At 48.7% G+C, this 15,970-nt stretch overlaps 1 protein-coding gene across 1 annotated transcript in view; it reads left to right on the forward strand.

Annotated features, from left to right (window-relative positions):
- The window catches only part of CTIF (cap binding complex dependent translation initiation factor), a 180,872-nt gene that overhangs the window by 120,500 nt on the left and 44,402 nt on the right, over positions 1-15,970 (forward strand). The window contains exons 9-10 of the mRNA XM_026092246.1: positions 1,016-1,457; positions 3,395-3,724. Coding sequence (XP_025948031.1) covers positions 1,016-1,457; positions 3,395-3,724 — 772 coding nt within the window. The remainder of the gene's footprint in view (positions 1-1,015; positions 1,458-3,394; positions 3,725-15,970) is intronic.

Below are 15,970 nucleotides of genomic sequence, written 5' to 3' on the forward strand. Positions count from 1 at the left end.
TTTAAAACCATATTGCAAACTGAGCAGTTAACTAACAGCAGTAGGTCCTGGTGATACAACAGAGATGCCAGTCACTGGAACAATACGACGGGTCAGGAAGGTTTGGAACTTATTTTGTCTTTGGGAAAAAATAGCTTCTGATATTTCTTCCCTGCCTGGCTTCCGGTTGACAAGATGGGACTAGCCAAGTCTTCCCCATTTTTGTGTCAAAGCTTCATCTAACACCAAAACAGGGGAGAGCTATTCCTGGGGACTAAAGTAATGTTATCTGACTACTCCTGAAAACCTCGGCTGAAATATGCCTGKTTTTGAAGGGAGATTTAGAGGCATGAGTCAGATATTATGTCATGCTGGATGCCAGGGAGTTGTCCCTCCTGCTGTGGTGGGGGGGACCACAGCGTCTACCCCCCAAGGGCCAGACTGCTTGGTGAGACAGAAGATATGTTGACCAAATGGGATGAGTTGGTTTAGCGCTGATGTGCCGAGCAAAGCCTCACGCGGCGTACAATAGCACGTGATTTTTCAAGTATCATGTAATTTGAGCCTGGGGTTAGGTTCCTTCTATTCATCAAGGTTGCATTTGATGTAGGTGCTCAGCAGGGTTTGGGAACATATGAGCTGGTATGAGACTGGGCTGCTGGGATAATTTATAGGAATACAGCAGGGYTGAAATCATTAGGTATTATTTTTAAAGTTGTTTCCATCTCACATGGCTCTGCTGGTCACAAGCAGGGAGAAAAATCATATATTCTGCTTCATGGCTGCAATTTTTTCCTTCAGTGTCGCCTCCAAAAGCATGACCTGGCCATTATGTGCCTTTGCTGTAGGGTATCAGGGCTCTGGTGCTACAGGCGCTATGTGAATGAGGCTTTTTTGTGAGTAAATATGGTTAATGGTGCCTCAGTCTACCCTCTCAGAGAAGGTCTTCCTCATCTTCTTTGCTCCTCTGCTACAGATCCAAGCAGCAAAAAGGTAAAGGGCCTGCACATATTAACATTTTTCTTTGTCTTTCCAGGCGACAGCAGAGACTTCCTGGTGGGAACAAATCTCAGCAGCATGCAGATCATCAGCAAGGTGGCACCAAACACAACAGGGAACACCAGAAACTCTACCAGGGAGGCCAGGCCCCTCACTCCTCAGGCAGGACTGGCCACCACGGCTACAGCCAGAACCGGAGATGGCACCACAACCAGAAGCACTCGCCCAACGACAAAGAAACGCACAGAAACGCCAAAGAGACTGAGAATTTGAAAATTGAGGACACCTCCGTCTGCACAGTGCATATTCCTTTAGAGACGCACCGGGGCCCGGAGGCTGTGGAGAAACAGTCTCAGCAATACATCCAGGAGTCAGAAACCAAGCGGAAAGACAGTATTCACGAGCGCATCGGGGAAAGACCCAAGATCAATTTGCTTCAGTCTTCCAAAGACAGGCTGCGAAGGAGACTAAAAGAAAAGGTACTACRTCTTAGAAGACCTTTGCATTTCCCCTTTTCAGGAGTCTGACAATTGGCCATTCTCCACATGAAGGGAGGGCTGGGTTCCCGGGGACCTTCCCATGAGCGCACCCAGCTTCTCTTCTAATCTCCCAGTGTCAACACTTGCCTTGAAGTGTCTTTGTGCTTCTCCAGGAGGCCTTTTATTGACACACTGCTGAGGCTCTTAGCTCACCTGCACGTGGCTCCTTGGTTGAGGTTGCCATCAGGTTGAGTTTCCTGAGAAGGTTGTGAAGCCTCCCCCGACACCTGCAGAAGGCCTTCTGAGAAGGCTGGTGCACGTGCGAGCCCTGACGCAGGCGCTCGCTCCCCGATGGCTGATCCCAGCTGACTGAATCCCAGTCTGAAGAGCTCATCTGCTTTCCAAAGAGGTCTAAAAAAGGCAATTTGTCTCTCGGCAATTAAAGAGCTAAATGCCAAGCTTAGACTTTGAGTGCTGAATATTTGGAGTCAGCTACTTAAAGCTGATATCCATTTATCTAGATAATGAATTGAAACRCCCTTATCTTTCCCCCTTCCTTCCAACTACCCAACAATAACAAAAGTATTGCATGCAAGTGACGGAGGAGAAATCCTTTCTGGAAACAATGTTCAGMCTCAGATTTCTGAGGAATTCTGAGATAAAATCTCCATTTGCCCCCTGTGGCACTCAGAATTCTTTCTCTCAAGATGCTTTTTTCAGACTGGAAAATGCATTTGTGTGGGCATTTCCAATGAACAAAAATAACCTGAACACATACAATTCCATGGGACTGCATGTTGGAAATGCATACCTTTGAATACATGTTCATTTACTATTTATATGCAACTTGAGGGGAAGAAGAGCTTTTGTTAGTTATTTTCATATTCTTTAAAGCAAAGGGAGTATATCAGACACTTTCAGAGTGTTCATTTTCATTAGTTTCTCATGTTCTAATGTAGGACCTGATCCTTCAAAAGCTTCTTCATAAAATCATCCTCACTCATAGCTTCTTACACTTTAGCTTCTGTGAGCCTGCCCAAGTGAGAAGAGTTTTGCAGGATCAGGCTTAATAGTTGCATGCTCTGGGAACTTATAATCTTATAAGAAACACATCTATAATCTTATAAGAAACACATCACATAAGCACCACTCTTCAGTGTGTGTGGTGAACACAATTGGCCTGATAGCTCCTGCCAACTGGCATGGGAGTTGAGCAAGAAATTGCTAAAGGTTTGTATTGTATGGCACATTTTTAAGATTGAACTGGAGGAAGAGAAGAGAGCAGACCACAGCAAGCAGAATGCATGCCTTACTTTGGGGGGGAAAGGGACAAATGCATAGTTAAATTTTAAAAAGAAGCAATAAATTGCATGATAATGGCATGAACTGAAACGTGTAACAGTAAAGAAATGCAAAGGTTAAGAGTTCTTCTAGTGGCTGGATCTTGTGACATCTTTGATCCCAAGTTAGATYATTAAATATACACTGAAATGTAGATATTTTGTAGAATTTTTATCTGAGCATTTCACAGACATTAATGAACTTACTTTCAAAACGGAGGCAAGAAAAAGTCCATTATTACCATGTTACAGATGGGAAACTGAGGTACAGGCAGGCACCCCCCAGAAGCCTGTCCGAGGTTACAAAGGCACTTGGGGGTGATCTGGCCTTGGCATCCCAGCTCAGTGCCTCAAGCAAGTCTTCTCCCTGAGCAGAGGGTGAGGACTAGGGGTTTGTCTACTGTGAGAAATGGGGGAAGAGAACATTTCCAGGTCAGGACTCATTAACTGTCTTCCAATTCTGAGATGAGACCATTATGCCTCTAGAAGATGACTTGAATTTTCTATGCCTGTTTATATGTCTCCCCAATCCCCTTCCCCTTTTGTTGTTTCTATAAGAACAAGGGCTGATCTGTCTGTTTTTTCCTTGTGTAACAGACGCCTTGTCTTTCCCTTTTCACGGACCAGGACGAAGTCACGGTGGAAACCACCAATCCCCAAAAGAACAAAATGGACAAATTAATTGAAATCCTCAACAGCATGAGGAACAACAGCAGCGATGTTGACTCCAAGCTTACCACATTCATGGAGGAGGCCCAGAACTCCACCAACTCGGAGGAGATGCTGGGCGAGATTGTCAAGACCATCTATCAGAAAGCAGTGACGGACCGCAGCTTTGCTTCCACAGCTGCCAAGCTCTGTGACAAAATGGCTCTCTTCATGGTGGAAGGAACCAAATTCCGGAGCCTGCTCCTCAACATGTTGCAGGTAATGAGATATTTAGCTAATTAGATACCTGCAGCTGCATCCAGCTTCATCTTACCGTAAATTATAAGAGCTGAGCTTTTACTAAATTCCATTTGTGCCCAGTTTGTTAGAGGAGAACAGAAGTGTTTCTGCGGTTTTGTTTGTGCACAYCTTTTATGGTTATCACAGACAGTGTAACACTGTAGGCATCAACCAGTTACTGTTCATTTCCATTTCTTGAGCTGTACGTGGAAATCTGGTGTCTCACACGAGGGCCCATCTGTAAGGTGAGCAGGTTCCTTGTGGCAACATCCCTATGGCATTGAGAGAGGAGAATGCAGCACTTACAGTGGAGGGTCCTTGCCGCTCTCCTCAGCTAAGACCCATCTCTCTTGCTGTTTCCCCACGCCTCTCAACACCAGGGATATCAAATTAAGTCATGGTCCCTGACTCATGGTAGGCTGTTGGCCGCATGGCCTGGCCGAATGGCTCGCTCCTGGTTTCTAATTGCTGGCGTCATCTCACATGGCTCGCAGCTGTACCAGCTGCACTTGCAACCCAGACAGTCATAATTTGTGTGTTTGCTGATTCTTCTGGGTGACTTGTTTATTGGTATATGCAGCGCCGGCTGGTTGTGCTGCTCTAAAACCATCAGAGACAGCAAAGGCAGGGGGAGAAAAAGTAGTGGCTCTGGTAACTAGCCCACAGTAACGGTGTATGGTGGGGAAATCGGGCTGTCCTCATGTGGCAGTGATCTGCTGGGGGAACATGGTTACTGTACTGCTGCTATGCAGGTGGGGTTTGTTTTCTGGAAAGGGTATCTCATGGTTCAGAGACCCTCTCTGCCTCCCTCACTTATCCGCCTCATTTCCTGACGGCGCAGGGCGCACAGTCCCTCTGGTTGAGTCTTGGCGTGAGATCCCTTCCAGAGGAGCAGCAGGTGGCACGTACACCTCCATCTTTCCTGGAGACAAGAGATGTGGAGCTGAAACCTTGAATTTGTGTCCTTAAGCTCAGCTTATCAGTTGTGTGTGGAGACTTATGGGACTGATGGTACCTTTATTTTTCAACTTGAAATGATCTGTCCAAACCTGGTCAAGGTTGGTAGGGACTAAAGCTGCTAATACTGTTTCAGGTTCAGCATACTGTCGGCTATGCAAGGCCATTCTCAGACCCATGGTGGGTGAAATAGCATGCTGGGTTGTCGAGAAGGCACTGGGAAAGTGATGGTATGTCTCACTTGCTTCTTAAAGTAGAGGCTGATCCAGAATTTTTTAGGACAGTCCAGGCTGATGTTGGATGGGGAAGCTGTGAGGGCAGGGAGGATCAAACCACTCAAACATCTGGACTGCCACTGCTGTGTCGGTACTAGTGTTGAGTGGATCAGTGTCCTCCCTCTGCCTGTATTGTTCTGCACGCGCCTGTGAGTCCTGTGCAGACGTTGGGACACTTTGGTTGACACAAGGTCCCTGGGGCTGTTGAAAGCATGCAAGGCTTTGGCCGACACGAGACCATTAGTACCCTGGTGGTCTGGGAGCTGGATGTGWATGTCACCTGTTCCTGGCACTACCTGCCACATGCTGCTTTCAAGGGAAGGGGAGGGTCATTCCCAGGGAAATGGGAGCAATCTGGTGCTGTTATGACAAGGAGGCCCCCTGGACACAGGCACAGGGGAGCAAGGATTGAACTCATATTGCCCAGGAGCTGTAACAGTGATGCTGTTCACTGGCCTGTTACTTTATTTTATACTTCCATTTGGCTGTTCCCTCACACACAMAAGTCATCTGCAGCACATACATAAAGTAGCTCTCATTTCACCTCTGAATGTGTTTTGTGCACATGTTCGGTGTCCCGAACTCCTCCAGTTTTGAAACATCTGTTGCTCTTGCTGGAGCTCATCACTTTGGTTACTCATTTCCCAGGTTGTGCCTGGATGCGTGTGCACTGTGTGGGTTGAGTCTTCGTTTGGGCAAACAGCACATGGTGGTCACCAGTGCTTCKGAGCCTGCTATGGATGAAATGTTGGAATGAGATTGCTGTTTATTGCTGCTCGCTGGATACCTTCTCTCTTGTGTTTAGAGCTGTCACTCGTTTAAAGGCATGGGAGAGAAGAAGCTCCCTTGTTCTGCCACCAGCATAGACATTGCTCCCTGGGGACAATCCCTGCCTCCATTTTGTGAACAATAGTTTGGTGCAGCCACCAGTCAGAGAAGGAGGGGACCTTGCCACAGATGTCCCTGGTGTCCTGGCAGCTGCTGCTGCCAACATGGCTGTGGTGCTGCTAGAGGTCTCTGTCCTCCCAGAAGCATCCAGAATAGCAGCACTTGCTGGGAATATTAGGATGGGGAWTTTTTTCCAAAAAATGGCAAATGGAAACTTGGCCTAGAAATACATACTTTAAGAAAAATGTTTCCAGCAATGGACTTTCATGTGGAAATGAGAGGGAAGCTGGTAAGTAGCCAGTAGTCTGATAGGTTTGGGTATCTACCACATTCAGGGCTCTTAAGTTTGCTGCGCTAGTGATCAGTCTTTGACCTTGGATAGGTTTTTCATCTTCCTCTGCCTCAGTTTCTATTTGAAAGAGCTAATTCCTGTTTACATACCCCAAGCACTACTGAGAGACTGAGCTAACACAGAGCCTCCTGAGATATGCAGAAAAAGATGCAGTATTAAGGGCAAAACAACATTAGGTGTTTACTAGATTGTTTTGCTCTGTCTGGTTCATCTTGCGCTCAGGGAGACCTCAGGGACTTGCTGATCTCGCATACGCCGTGTCTCTGAAGAAAGGAAATTACAGCAGGGAAGTAGTTGGCCCAGGAGCGGTGAGAAGAAGCATTTGTGTGCTGCGTGTAGCCCTCAGCCGTTGTCCTCAGCGTTACAAATGCCTTTTGTGGTAACACGGTAAACATGCAGAGGCTAACCTGCCGGGTCTGCTGCGCGAGGAGTCTCCGATCTCRTTTCCTGATGGTGCTAACAGATGGAGGAAAATAGCGAGTGCAGCGATGGGGAAATTCCATTACTCAACRCTCCACATCTCGCGATCCACTAGGTTTGCATTGAAAGAGTGCTTTGCTTTCCCAGCAGTGAGCAGGCACATCTGATGAACACGGTGGCTAAGAGTGGCTCCCTGATGCACAGGATCATAGAGAGATGGAGTCTGAAAGAGTGGGGGACAGATCAATCTGTCACCTGCCACAAGCTGTGTTAAACCGCAGTGTTGTTCATTGCCTTGCATGCGTATGTGTTCCAGTGCGGAGGTCAGATACGCAGTGTCCAAGTGATGGTCAAGGAGTTTGTTTGCTAGCTCGGTGYGAGGCTGGATGAAGGGAACAGCCTGCAGCACTCGTGTGCTGTTACAGGTCTAGCTCCATGGGATGCACCTGGAGGCAGGGCTGAGAAAGGAGCCCGGGAGTCCTGATGAGCAGACCTGTTCAGACCTGCATGCCACATTCTCTCCATGGAAGACAAGGCATTGTCCAGGCTTTGGAGAGAATAGCATTAGATAATCTTCGGTGCAGGCTCAACATTGGCTGGGTCCTATGGCCAACATGTTGAATTGTTTTGTTTTGCTTCCTTTAACACCCATTGACTATGGCTAGGAAARCAAAGAAGCAGAGGCCAGCTGGTGYTTCTCCTTGAATCACCTGATATTTTCTTTTGCGTTTGTGCTCTTGTTTATGCTACTCTTGCAGCTAGATGGGGTGAAGGTGAGGAGAGAAGGGGTGATGGTGAGGAGAAGTGGCTCTGTGACTTAATGCGGTGCCATAGCAGGAAGATGCCATTTTGCTAGGGCTACAAGCATGACTGTGCAGGCCACCAGAGCAGGGAGGTAGTTCTCCGGAGGTTGGAGAAAACCAGGGTGTAGTCATAAGATAACAGCAGGGTTTAGAAATCCCACCCAGATCTACACAGGGCATAGGTCTGAGGAGATTAAAGTCCAAAAGCACTGATAGCTTTCTCTCCATTTTACAACAGGCAAGTGAAGGCAYGGAGAGATTAAGCACTTTGGACAAGGCCACATGTGTAATCTGTAGCAGGGTGAGGTCTGAATTCAGATTCTCCCAAATGCCAGACTACTGCCTTAACTACAGGATCTTGCATCTTTGCCTTGTATCTTTGCATAAAGACCAAAATCCAAGGCTCTCCACAAAAATTTGCAAGGGCTGAAGTGTGGTTATATGTAAGACTAAGAAAGAGAGGGAAATCTCTGCTTCTCTGAAAGAGAGGCACCCATGAACACTCTTCAATCTTAAGCAATTGGGAAGGATTTAAAATGCTGCCTGAAATCTGCTGGAAGCAAAGACTAGTGAGATGCAGAGATGTCCAGCGAGCAGTCCAGGGAGGAATGCTTACTGCAGGGCTGTCAGGGAGATCCAGAGTGCAATCCTGGCCCTGCAAAGCTGGTGGGAATTTTACTGTTGGCTAAGCTGAGAAAATGATATTTCTGCATGGCATCTTAGGAGCAGTAATACTTTGGGGTTCTYTCCATCCGATGTAATTCAAATCTTCAGCCTGCCGGCTATGCTGAAGTTGTGGTTTGACATTTGGCAGCAGAACTTCTTCTATCAGCCAGGTTAGGCTGTTCCTGTCTGCCCCAGTTGGTTCTTCCACCCCTGCCCTTATGTCTTTGCCCTGGTCTGACCAAGGCTTCTGTGAAGTGAATCAGACTGAGGAACGGATCCAGCTAAAAAATAACTGAGCAGAAAAAAAAAGGGGGGGGGGGTTCTTCTCCAGCTGGATTAGTTCCCCTGTCTGGTTCCCATCACAGCAGCCTAAGCATGTGTGCTGGCACAGCGTAGGAGGAGTGGGTTGGGTGGTGTCATTTCTTAGGCCGTCAGAGCTGCTGAAACATTGCTCGCCAAATTATGCCTAAATTGCGTGACCTCATATTTGCCGCAGAGCAAGCATGCGCACAGCCCTGCTGGCATGTTCGATTGACAGCATTTTGATCTGGTCCCAAGTCTCTTGCAAAGCATCTTGGAAGAGAGGGAGCAGGCAAGTCACCACGCTGGTCCTCCCATTTTCATTAGGTTTAAATTAAGCTGTTGTCTCCTTTTAAGGGGAGGAAAGCTATTTTTAAGGAGAAGAATGAGTCTTTGGTGCAAGAAAGAATCCAGCCAAGGCATGCTGTTCTTGGCATAGGTTTTACTCCCAAAGAGTTGGTTCTGTGCTCAGAAATTAGGAGAGCACCCACTGAATTAGTCCCAGGCCTAACCTGCGACCACCATCCATTCACACACACAGCTATAAGGACCTGGAACAAGGCAGTGTTCCTCTTGATGGCTGGTGGACCGCATGATCACCATGGCAGCAAGAACACCATTTCTGAAGCCTCTTGTGAAGTCTCCCAGCCTACCTGGGCCTTAGCCGCAGGAGCGGGAGTTTGGGCTGACCCAGTTCACGATGGCCACAAAGCAGGTCATTGCTGTATTGCATCTGTTCAAACCCCAGGAGCAGAAACAGCCTCTCTGTGAGATCCGTGTCCCTGTCTTTGGGGTGTAAAGTGAAAACCAAACAGTCCCATAGATAGGTGGCTTGGACTTGGGGTTCCTGCTGYTGGACAGAGGTGCAAGCTGGACAGTCCTTTGTGGCCAAGCCCTTGAGACACTAGCTGACCCTTGGGGTCAGGCTTTCATAGGTGTCTGGTTTCTTCAGGTCCCGTTAGTCTAGGAAGGGAGAGAGGGGTGCTCCGCTTCAAAGCACGACCCCGAGGGTTGAACTGCAGAGAGCGGCGTTAGCCTCCCTTCTACCCATCCCTGTCCTTCCCAGTCCCGCTACTCCTCAGATTTACCACCTAAATTGTCACCCCTCCAGTCACAAGGAGTCCTTGTGGGATTCATGAGCTTGTTTCCTCAGCCTCTGCAGTCCCATGGGAGCAAGATCCTGGAGCAGGGCCGTYGGAGGCAACTGGAGCTGGCACCATCTGTCTCCAGGCAGGTTCTCCTGTGACCGTGTGGACCCACCATAGCACAAAGAGAAGAAGACAAGCACAGAAAGCCTTCTCCTTCTGCCAGGAGAGCTGCTGTCAGGCTGACCCCAGGCAGCCAGCAGCGATGGAAGGTCTCCCATCCGGCAGCGAGGTGCTCTGGGGAGGGCAGTGACTCAGGAAGCCTCCACGTGACATTCATCGCTGTGGGCAGCATCAGGAGAGGAACAAGGAGATAGTTGACGTTAGGGTTCCCGGTGTTAGGCTTGCAAACTCCCATRAATTAACTGTAGTCTTTCCCTGGATTTTAGTGGGTGCTGGAGGGGACACCTCCCAATGGTGTCCCCTTGCAGAGCTTGGCAAGACGCACTCTGTCTCCTTTGACAACGGGACCGTCTCTGGAAAGGGAACTCCGTGATCTGCAGAAGCTCTAGGAAGCCATCCATCTCTTTTATTTCCCATGACCATGATGGAGGGGTTATTAAGTTTAATTTTATGGCTAGGCACCACACAACCGTTTGGCTAATACACTTGTCATTTTTTACGTATTAATATTGTTTAATATTATGTTATTTTCTGTCTCCTAGGATTAGAGGTTTTTAAGAGTACACTGCTGGTATATAGATTGCATGACTCGGACGGTTTGACCGTGGGGGGAACTTTGAATAAGTCACATAATCACCCTGGTGCAGAAACAATTTTGCTGGAAAGACAGGCTTTAAAAAATAGGTTCCCAGGGAATATCCCAGTGTCTGTACCACAGCTGAGTGAAGACATGCATGGCAGGAGAGGAAAGCTCTTTCAGGTTTTTGTTTTCTCTAAAGGCAAAATTACCAAACTGGAGTGAATTCTTCCTGTAACTTGTTTGTCATTGCAGAGTTTTATTTTACCGCTCTAGAAAACTCAGGTTAGCCGCTAACCAGTTTGTTTTAGGCAGGGACAAAGAGAAAAGCAGAAGAGACCACTGGTTTGGGGTTGCAGTGAGTAACAAATCCAGTGAAACTCTGCGATGTTCATGTGGGAATAACATGTATTGATGGAAACACGGAATATCCAACAAGATTCAAAACTGTCTGAAAGCCGTTCTTCGGGAATAAACAGGACTGTTGCAATAGGGCTTAGTGCACTTGCATGCACTGGCCAAAGAAACTACCCCTGTATGTTAAAACATGTCGAGAGTGTTGAAGGAGAGATGCGCACATTTGCATTGCAATTAATCCCAGCCAAGCGGGGAACTTTGTCCTGCTAGGGTGTATGCAGACGAGGTCAAAACACTGCTGCCCCAAGGAGTGTACCGTCTACAGGACTGGGAGGAGATACATACCCAAGAGGTGCAGAAAACCACAGAGAGGTTCTGAAAGCCACAGAGCAGACACGAGAATTGGTGTCTCCATGTTTTCTTCTGCCTCTCGTTGTTGTCGGAACATAGCTAGGAGCCACTCAGCTGGTCGGTACAGCCACTGGGCTCGGGCGAATCCGTGTAATTATTTGGTCTCGGATAATGGCGGTGTTTAGCAGCAGGAGGAAGAGGCAAGTAAGGCACAAAATCAGATAATGAGAATCAATGTTGAATGTAAACCAAGGTAAGCTCGCAAACCGTCTGGTCCGTTTTTGCTTTTCTCATCGCCTTGGAAGTGGTGGGCTGTTGTAGCCCTGCTGGCATCCGACCCAGCCTCTCTCCCTGCGTCTCTCACYGATTCACCGTTTTCCCATGCAGAAGCCTTGAGTGTTCCCAGACAGAACACAAATCYGGTGGTCGCTTTTACCAAACAGCGATTTTCTTCTGCTCAGTTTATTTTAAAAGCRATTCTAAAGCAGGATGAGATAAATTATGGTCACGTTCACTAGAGTCCAGCTCCATCAGAGTGTAAACAGGCAGACAAGGTTTGTTGCAATCACTGTGGAAAATAGTGGTGGCATGAGTGCAGGATGCATAACTCATCATTTCTCCAGAGAATCCCATAGTGCTCTTCGGAAACATGTAACAGGTCTGACTGAGCTCCGTGCACAGGCAGGGAACGTGATGCCTGTTTTGGAAAGGTGCAAGGAAATCAGCTGCAGAGAGTGAACAGACTGTGCAGATAACAGATTTTATGTGCAAGAGCAYAGAAAAATGCACAGGAATTTGTTCAGCCCCAAAATGCTCGTCTTTCTTTTAAAAATATCTTGACATGGCGAAAGGTCGCAGATCAGTACGGGTCAAAAGTACAGTGTTATCTGAAATTAAATAATTTAACGTTCCGTATCTGATAGTAAAGTATTTTGACTTTCTCCACACCCGCTGTTTCTTTTTCCAACCAAAATAATTGGATGGATTCACACGAATTTATGAAATGTTTTGGTCAGCCCTAAAACTGCAGTTTTTGCAACACGTTCAGACTCGATAGCCCCGGCTGGAAACGAACCAGCGTGTAAAGTGCAAAAGAGTTGTCGCAGCTGTCTTGATGTGAAATAAGGGCATTGGCAGCATCAGGCAAGGGCTGCCAGCCGAAAACATTACCCAGCTCTGGCCCTAACCTCTCCGCAGTCAGGCATTTGCAGATGTTTTTCAGCCATTTTGCGATAATTTCCCGTTAATTAAAAACTTGAATAAAACGCTCGCCCTGGAGAGCTGGATTTGTGTCTCTCTAGCACCTTTCCGACTAATCTCCTCCCAAAACGTAAGGAGCTCTGCTAGCTGGACACCGGCAAGCTCGGGAATTACCATCCCCGGGGTGTGATAAATAGGGATAAAGATGCCCTTCTCCTCTGATCCGCTCATCCCCGGAGCGCTGCTGCCGGCCGGCAGCCCGGGCAGAGCCAGCCGCCGCCGCTCCCCCCCGCGGCCCCCCATATGCCGCCAGCAGATGTTGCTGATTTGCAGGAGCCCGGGGGGACTTGTTTGTGCCTTGCTCTCCGGCTGCGCGACGYGGTCCCCGGGGCTCAGCGTGACCCGCGGTACCCAGACGTGAGCCRGGAGCATCTAACAGCTTCGTGCGCTTAGCCGCTGAGCCGCCCGGCCAGCRCCGGGCAAAGCCGTATCGATCGTGTCCCCAAAGCCCGGGGCGATGCAACCGAGCGCCGGAGCGCTTTGCCCGCAGAGCCGGAGYGCCGCTCGCCGAAGAAACTGGTCTCTTTTAACCTGCCTCCTCTTATATTTGCAGCTGTTGACAAAAGCGCGCGCGTCGGAGGGGTGCTCGCACCATGAGACTTGCTGGGGGCCCGCAACGTATGCCAGCTCCGTGGCACGAGACTGCCGCCGTGTCACCCCCTCCCTGCAGACAGCTCCTCTAAGGAGCGTCTCTCTTGGCCGACGTATACRCTTTCCGGCTTAATAGCCCCGGGCTGGAAACGAACCAGTGCGTGAAGTGCAGAAGACTTGTCGCAGCTGTCTCCGTGTGAAATACGTTTGGTTCTGATCTCCTCCGTATTCGGGTCAGTTTGGAGGGGATGCAGGCGAGTTAGATCAGAGCCGCCCAACATCACCCRGCGGCGAAGTGCCTCGGTAGCTTGCTGGATAGTCACAACAAACTGGTGCAAAACGGTACCRGTTGCCTTTATTCTCTCCTTGGTGGGAGGCAATGCCGCCCTTCTCCCCTTACTCTCTGCCCAGACTGCAGTTCCCAGCGCTCGCCGTTTCCTCAGATCGACGCAGAAAATGTGTTTCCTTAGCGCAGAGGTCCAAAGAGGTCCTTAATACCACCGCCAGTGGCACACAGAGTGAGCTTCAGCTCCCAGGGGATGGTTGCACGTGCAGTGGAGAAGCTGGGCAGGGCTTTTCTCTGTGAACGGGGTATTCCTAGCATCTAAAATGCACTGAGGCTGCAATGGGACATAGAGRAAAGAGCCCAGGCTCACCCTCCGTTGCCTTTATTACTCTCAGGAGGTATCCTTCCAAGTTCAAATATCCTCCTCTCCTAGAAGAAGCACCACTGATAAGTTTAACAGGCTAGTGAGCTGTTTTTTCCATRGTAAAAGCTCCTTTTCCTCCACTATGGTGAGTCCAGGCCAGAGGAAGCATTAACTATAGCCCGTTCCCATTAACATTAAACATGCTGTCRAGGAGGGAATGAAGTTGTGGGCTTGGACGGGCAGGTCCAGAGCCTGAGGCTGGTCCTAGCATGAGCCTCCAGGAGGGCCGCATCCGCGTTGGGCCCAGGGAGTGTTTGAGGGGAAGGGTTCACGCACAACCGGCTTGGCGTGCACGCATATGGTGTCTTTGCCCCTCTATAAATACCCTCTTGATTAATAAATCGAAGGGAAGTCTCCTGCGAGAGATTTTTGCTTGTCATAGTTTTAATCGCTGCCTTCTGCTGCCTGTGGTGGGTTGTTGGGGGGGGGGCAGGGGGGTGTTTTTAAGCGATGTGTCACAAACCCTTCATGTGTAACATAAGTTGGAGTGCTCCTCTGTTGAAATCTCCGTGCTCTTTATAGCAGAGATGTGTCTGCATCCGAACTATGCATAGCAAAGTGTATTCTTAGAGTGGACATCACTGCGGCTGTAACCGTACACCGCTTCCCTTAGCAACCGTTCCCAACAACACATCAAACAGAAGGGTGATACCTTTTTTAAAAAAAAAAAAGGGGGCGCATCTATACACACAGACCAAGACGGCCTGTTTCGGAGCTCATACGTGAATCCGGGCAGAGTCAAAATCTGGTATGTCCCTGCATTTGGAAATACATTGGTGCCAGGGTCCAGCAGGGCTATTTCTATTACATAGCGCAAAATCTTGTCAGTTGAACCACTGTTTGCACCCAGGCTGTCTCTTAGCAGGCGTTAGCTGAAGGGAGATGGATTTGGGTTTTTTTTTTATGAAATATCCTGGATATTTTTAAAAYGGCTCCTAGCAAATGTCCATCGGCAAGGCATGGTGAGCAGAAGGTGCGTGGAGCGAGGAGATGGGAGGGAACTCCTCGGCTCCGCGAGGCGGAAAGGACGGGCYGCGCTGGGGATGTGTGACTATGACCTGGGAGATGGGTGCTGCTCTTCTAACCCCATCCCCAGGCTTCGGATCGCATTAATCCCTGCTTTGGCCCCTTGTCATTATTTACGCTCGTGCGGTGCCAGAGAGGTTCAGTCTTCTCCCTGCCACCCCCTGGGCTGAGTCTGGCTATTGCTCCRCTCTTCCAGCAGCTCGGCCACAGGTGAGTGATGCTGGTGGGGAGGCAAAGGCAGCCCGATGTGTCCCTACCCACTCCCTTTTGTGGCACTGACTCCCAAAATTGGGGTCCATCACGTAGACTAGCAAGATGGGCCAGTGGACTTGGGTTCACCTTTGGCTCTCCTCTCTCTTGCACCATTTTAATGATAACACGGGGTGTAACTCCACCAAGAATCGTAATTTGAATCTCGGTAAATCCTCTCTCTTCTGCRCCATCATTTCCCCTCCTGGAAATTGGGAATGGTGGTGGTAATTGCCCTCAGCCACATCGATGTCTAGGAGCACCTTGAGTCAAGGTGAAGCTCTGGTACAAAGCCAAGAGAGGAAGGTTGAAGTCAGGATTYGAGCTTGCTCGCTCCCGCGGTGCACGGTGATTGCCCCTGCCGGTACGGCACAGTCGCTCTGCGGAGGCCACGGTTTCTTTTATGCTCATCAGCCTAATGCCTTTTCAAACACAGACTTTATTCGCAGAATAGTTGTCTTACTTGAATCTCTTGCTGCCCCAGAAATATTCCTTCYTCGGTTTGGTCCTGTATTTCACTCTCGTTTTAAAAAAACCCGACTCAAATCCTGTGGCTTTCTGCACAGGTTGCAGTAGCTGGTCCCGCTTGTATGTCAGTGGGCTCTGTTCGATTTGAAACATTCAGATAACCGGTCTGGGGGGATATAAACCAAGCCCATAAAACTAAATCTGCTGTTACAAGTCCAGAGGATAGAAGAGTAAAATTTAATCCCTTCTTGGGATATAAATTATGTGGCATTAGGTACTGGAGAGTTAATCAATCTCCTGTAAGTCAGGGTGCAAAGAGAAGTGTGGACCACTGCTGAGCACTAGGATTTGGGAGGAATGAGTTGAAATCCCTCCTTTCCCACAGAGTTCCTGTTTATTTGGGCAAACGACTTAGTCTCTCGGTGATAGGAGCACTTCTTTGGGCCGTAGGGTTTGTAGGGATAAAGACACTGAAAATAATGGTGAAGTAAGTGGATACTGTGGTAAATGGGACATGTAAATAATACACACAGTTAATGCTGAAAGGCAGATTTTTTTTCCCCCCTTAACATTATTACGATCTGGAGGGGAAGTGGTCTGGGTCTTCAGCGAGGAATGGTTTGTGGTTTGACAGAAATGGAGACAGGAGAGTCCAAATGCAGCTCCGAACGGGATACTGGAAAGGATCTAACCTGTAAGCAATGTCC

The sequence above is a fragment of the Apteryx rowi genome, unplaced genomic scaffold (genome assembly GCF_003343035.1).
Source record: "Apteryx rowi isolate R43461 unplaced genomic scaffold, aptRow1 scaffold_95, whole genome shotgun sequence".
Lineage (NCBI taxonomy): Eukaryota > Metazoa > Chordata > Aves > Apterygiformes > Apterygidae > Apteryx > Apteryx rowi.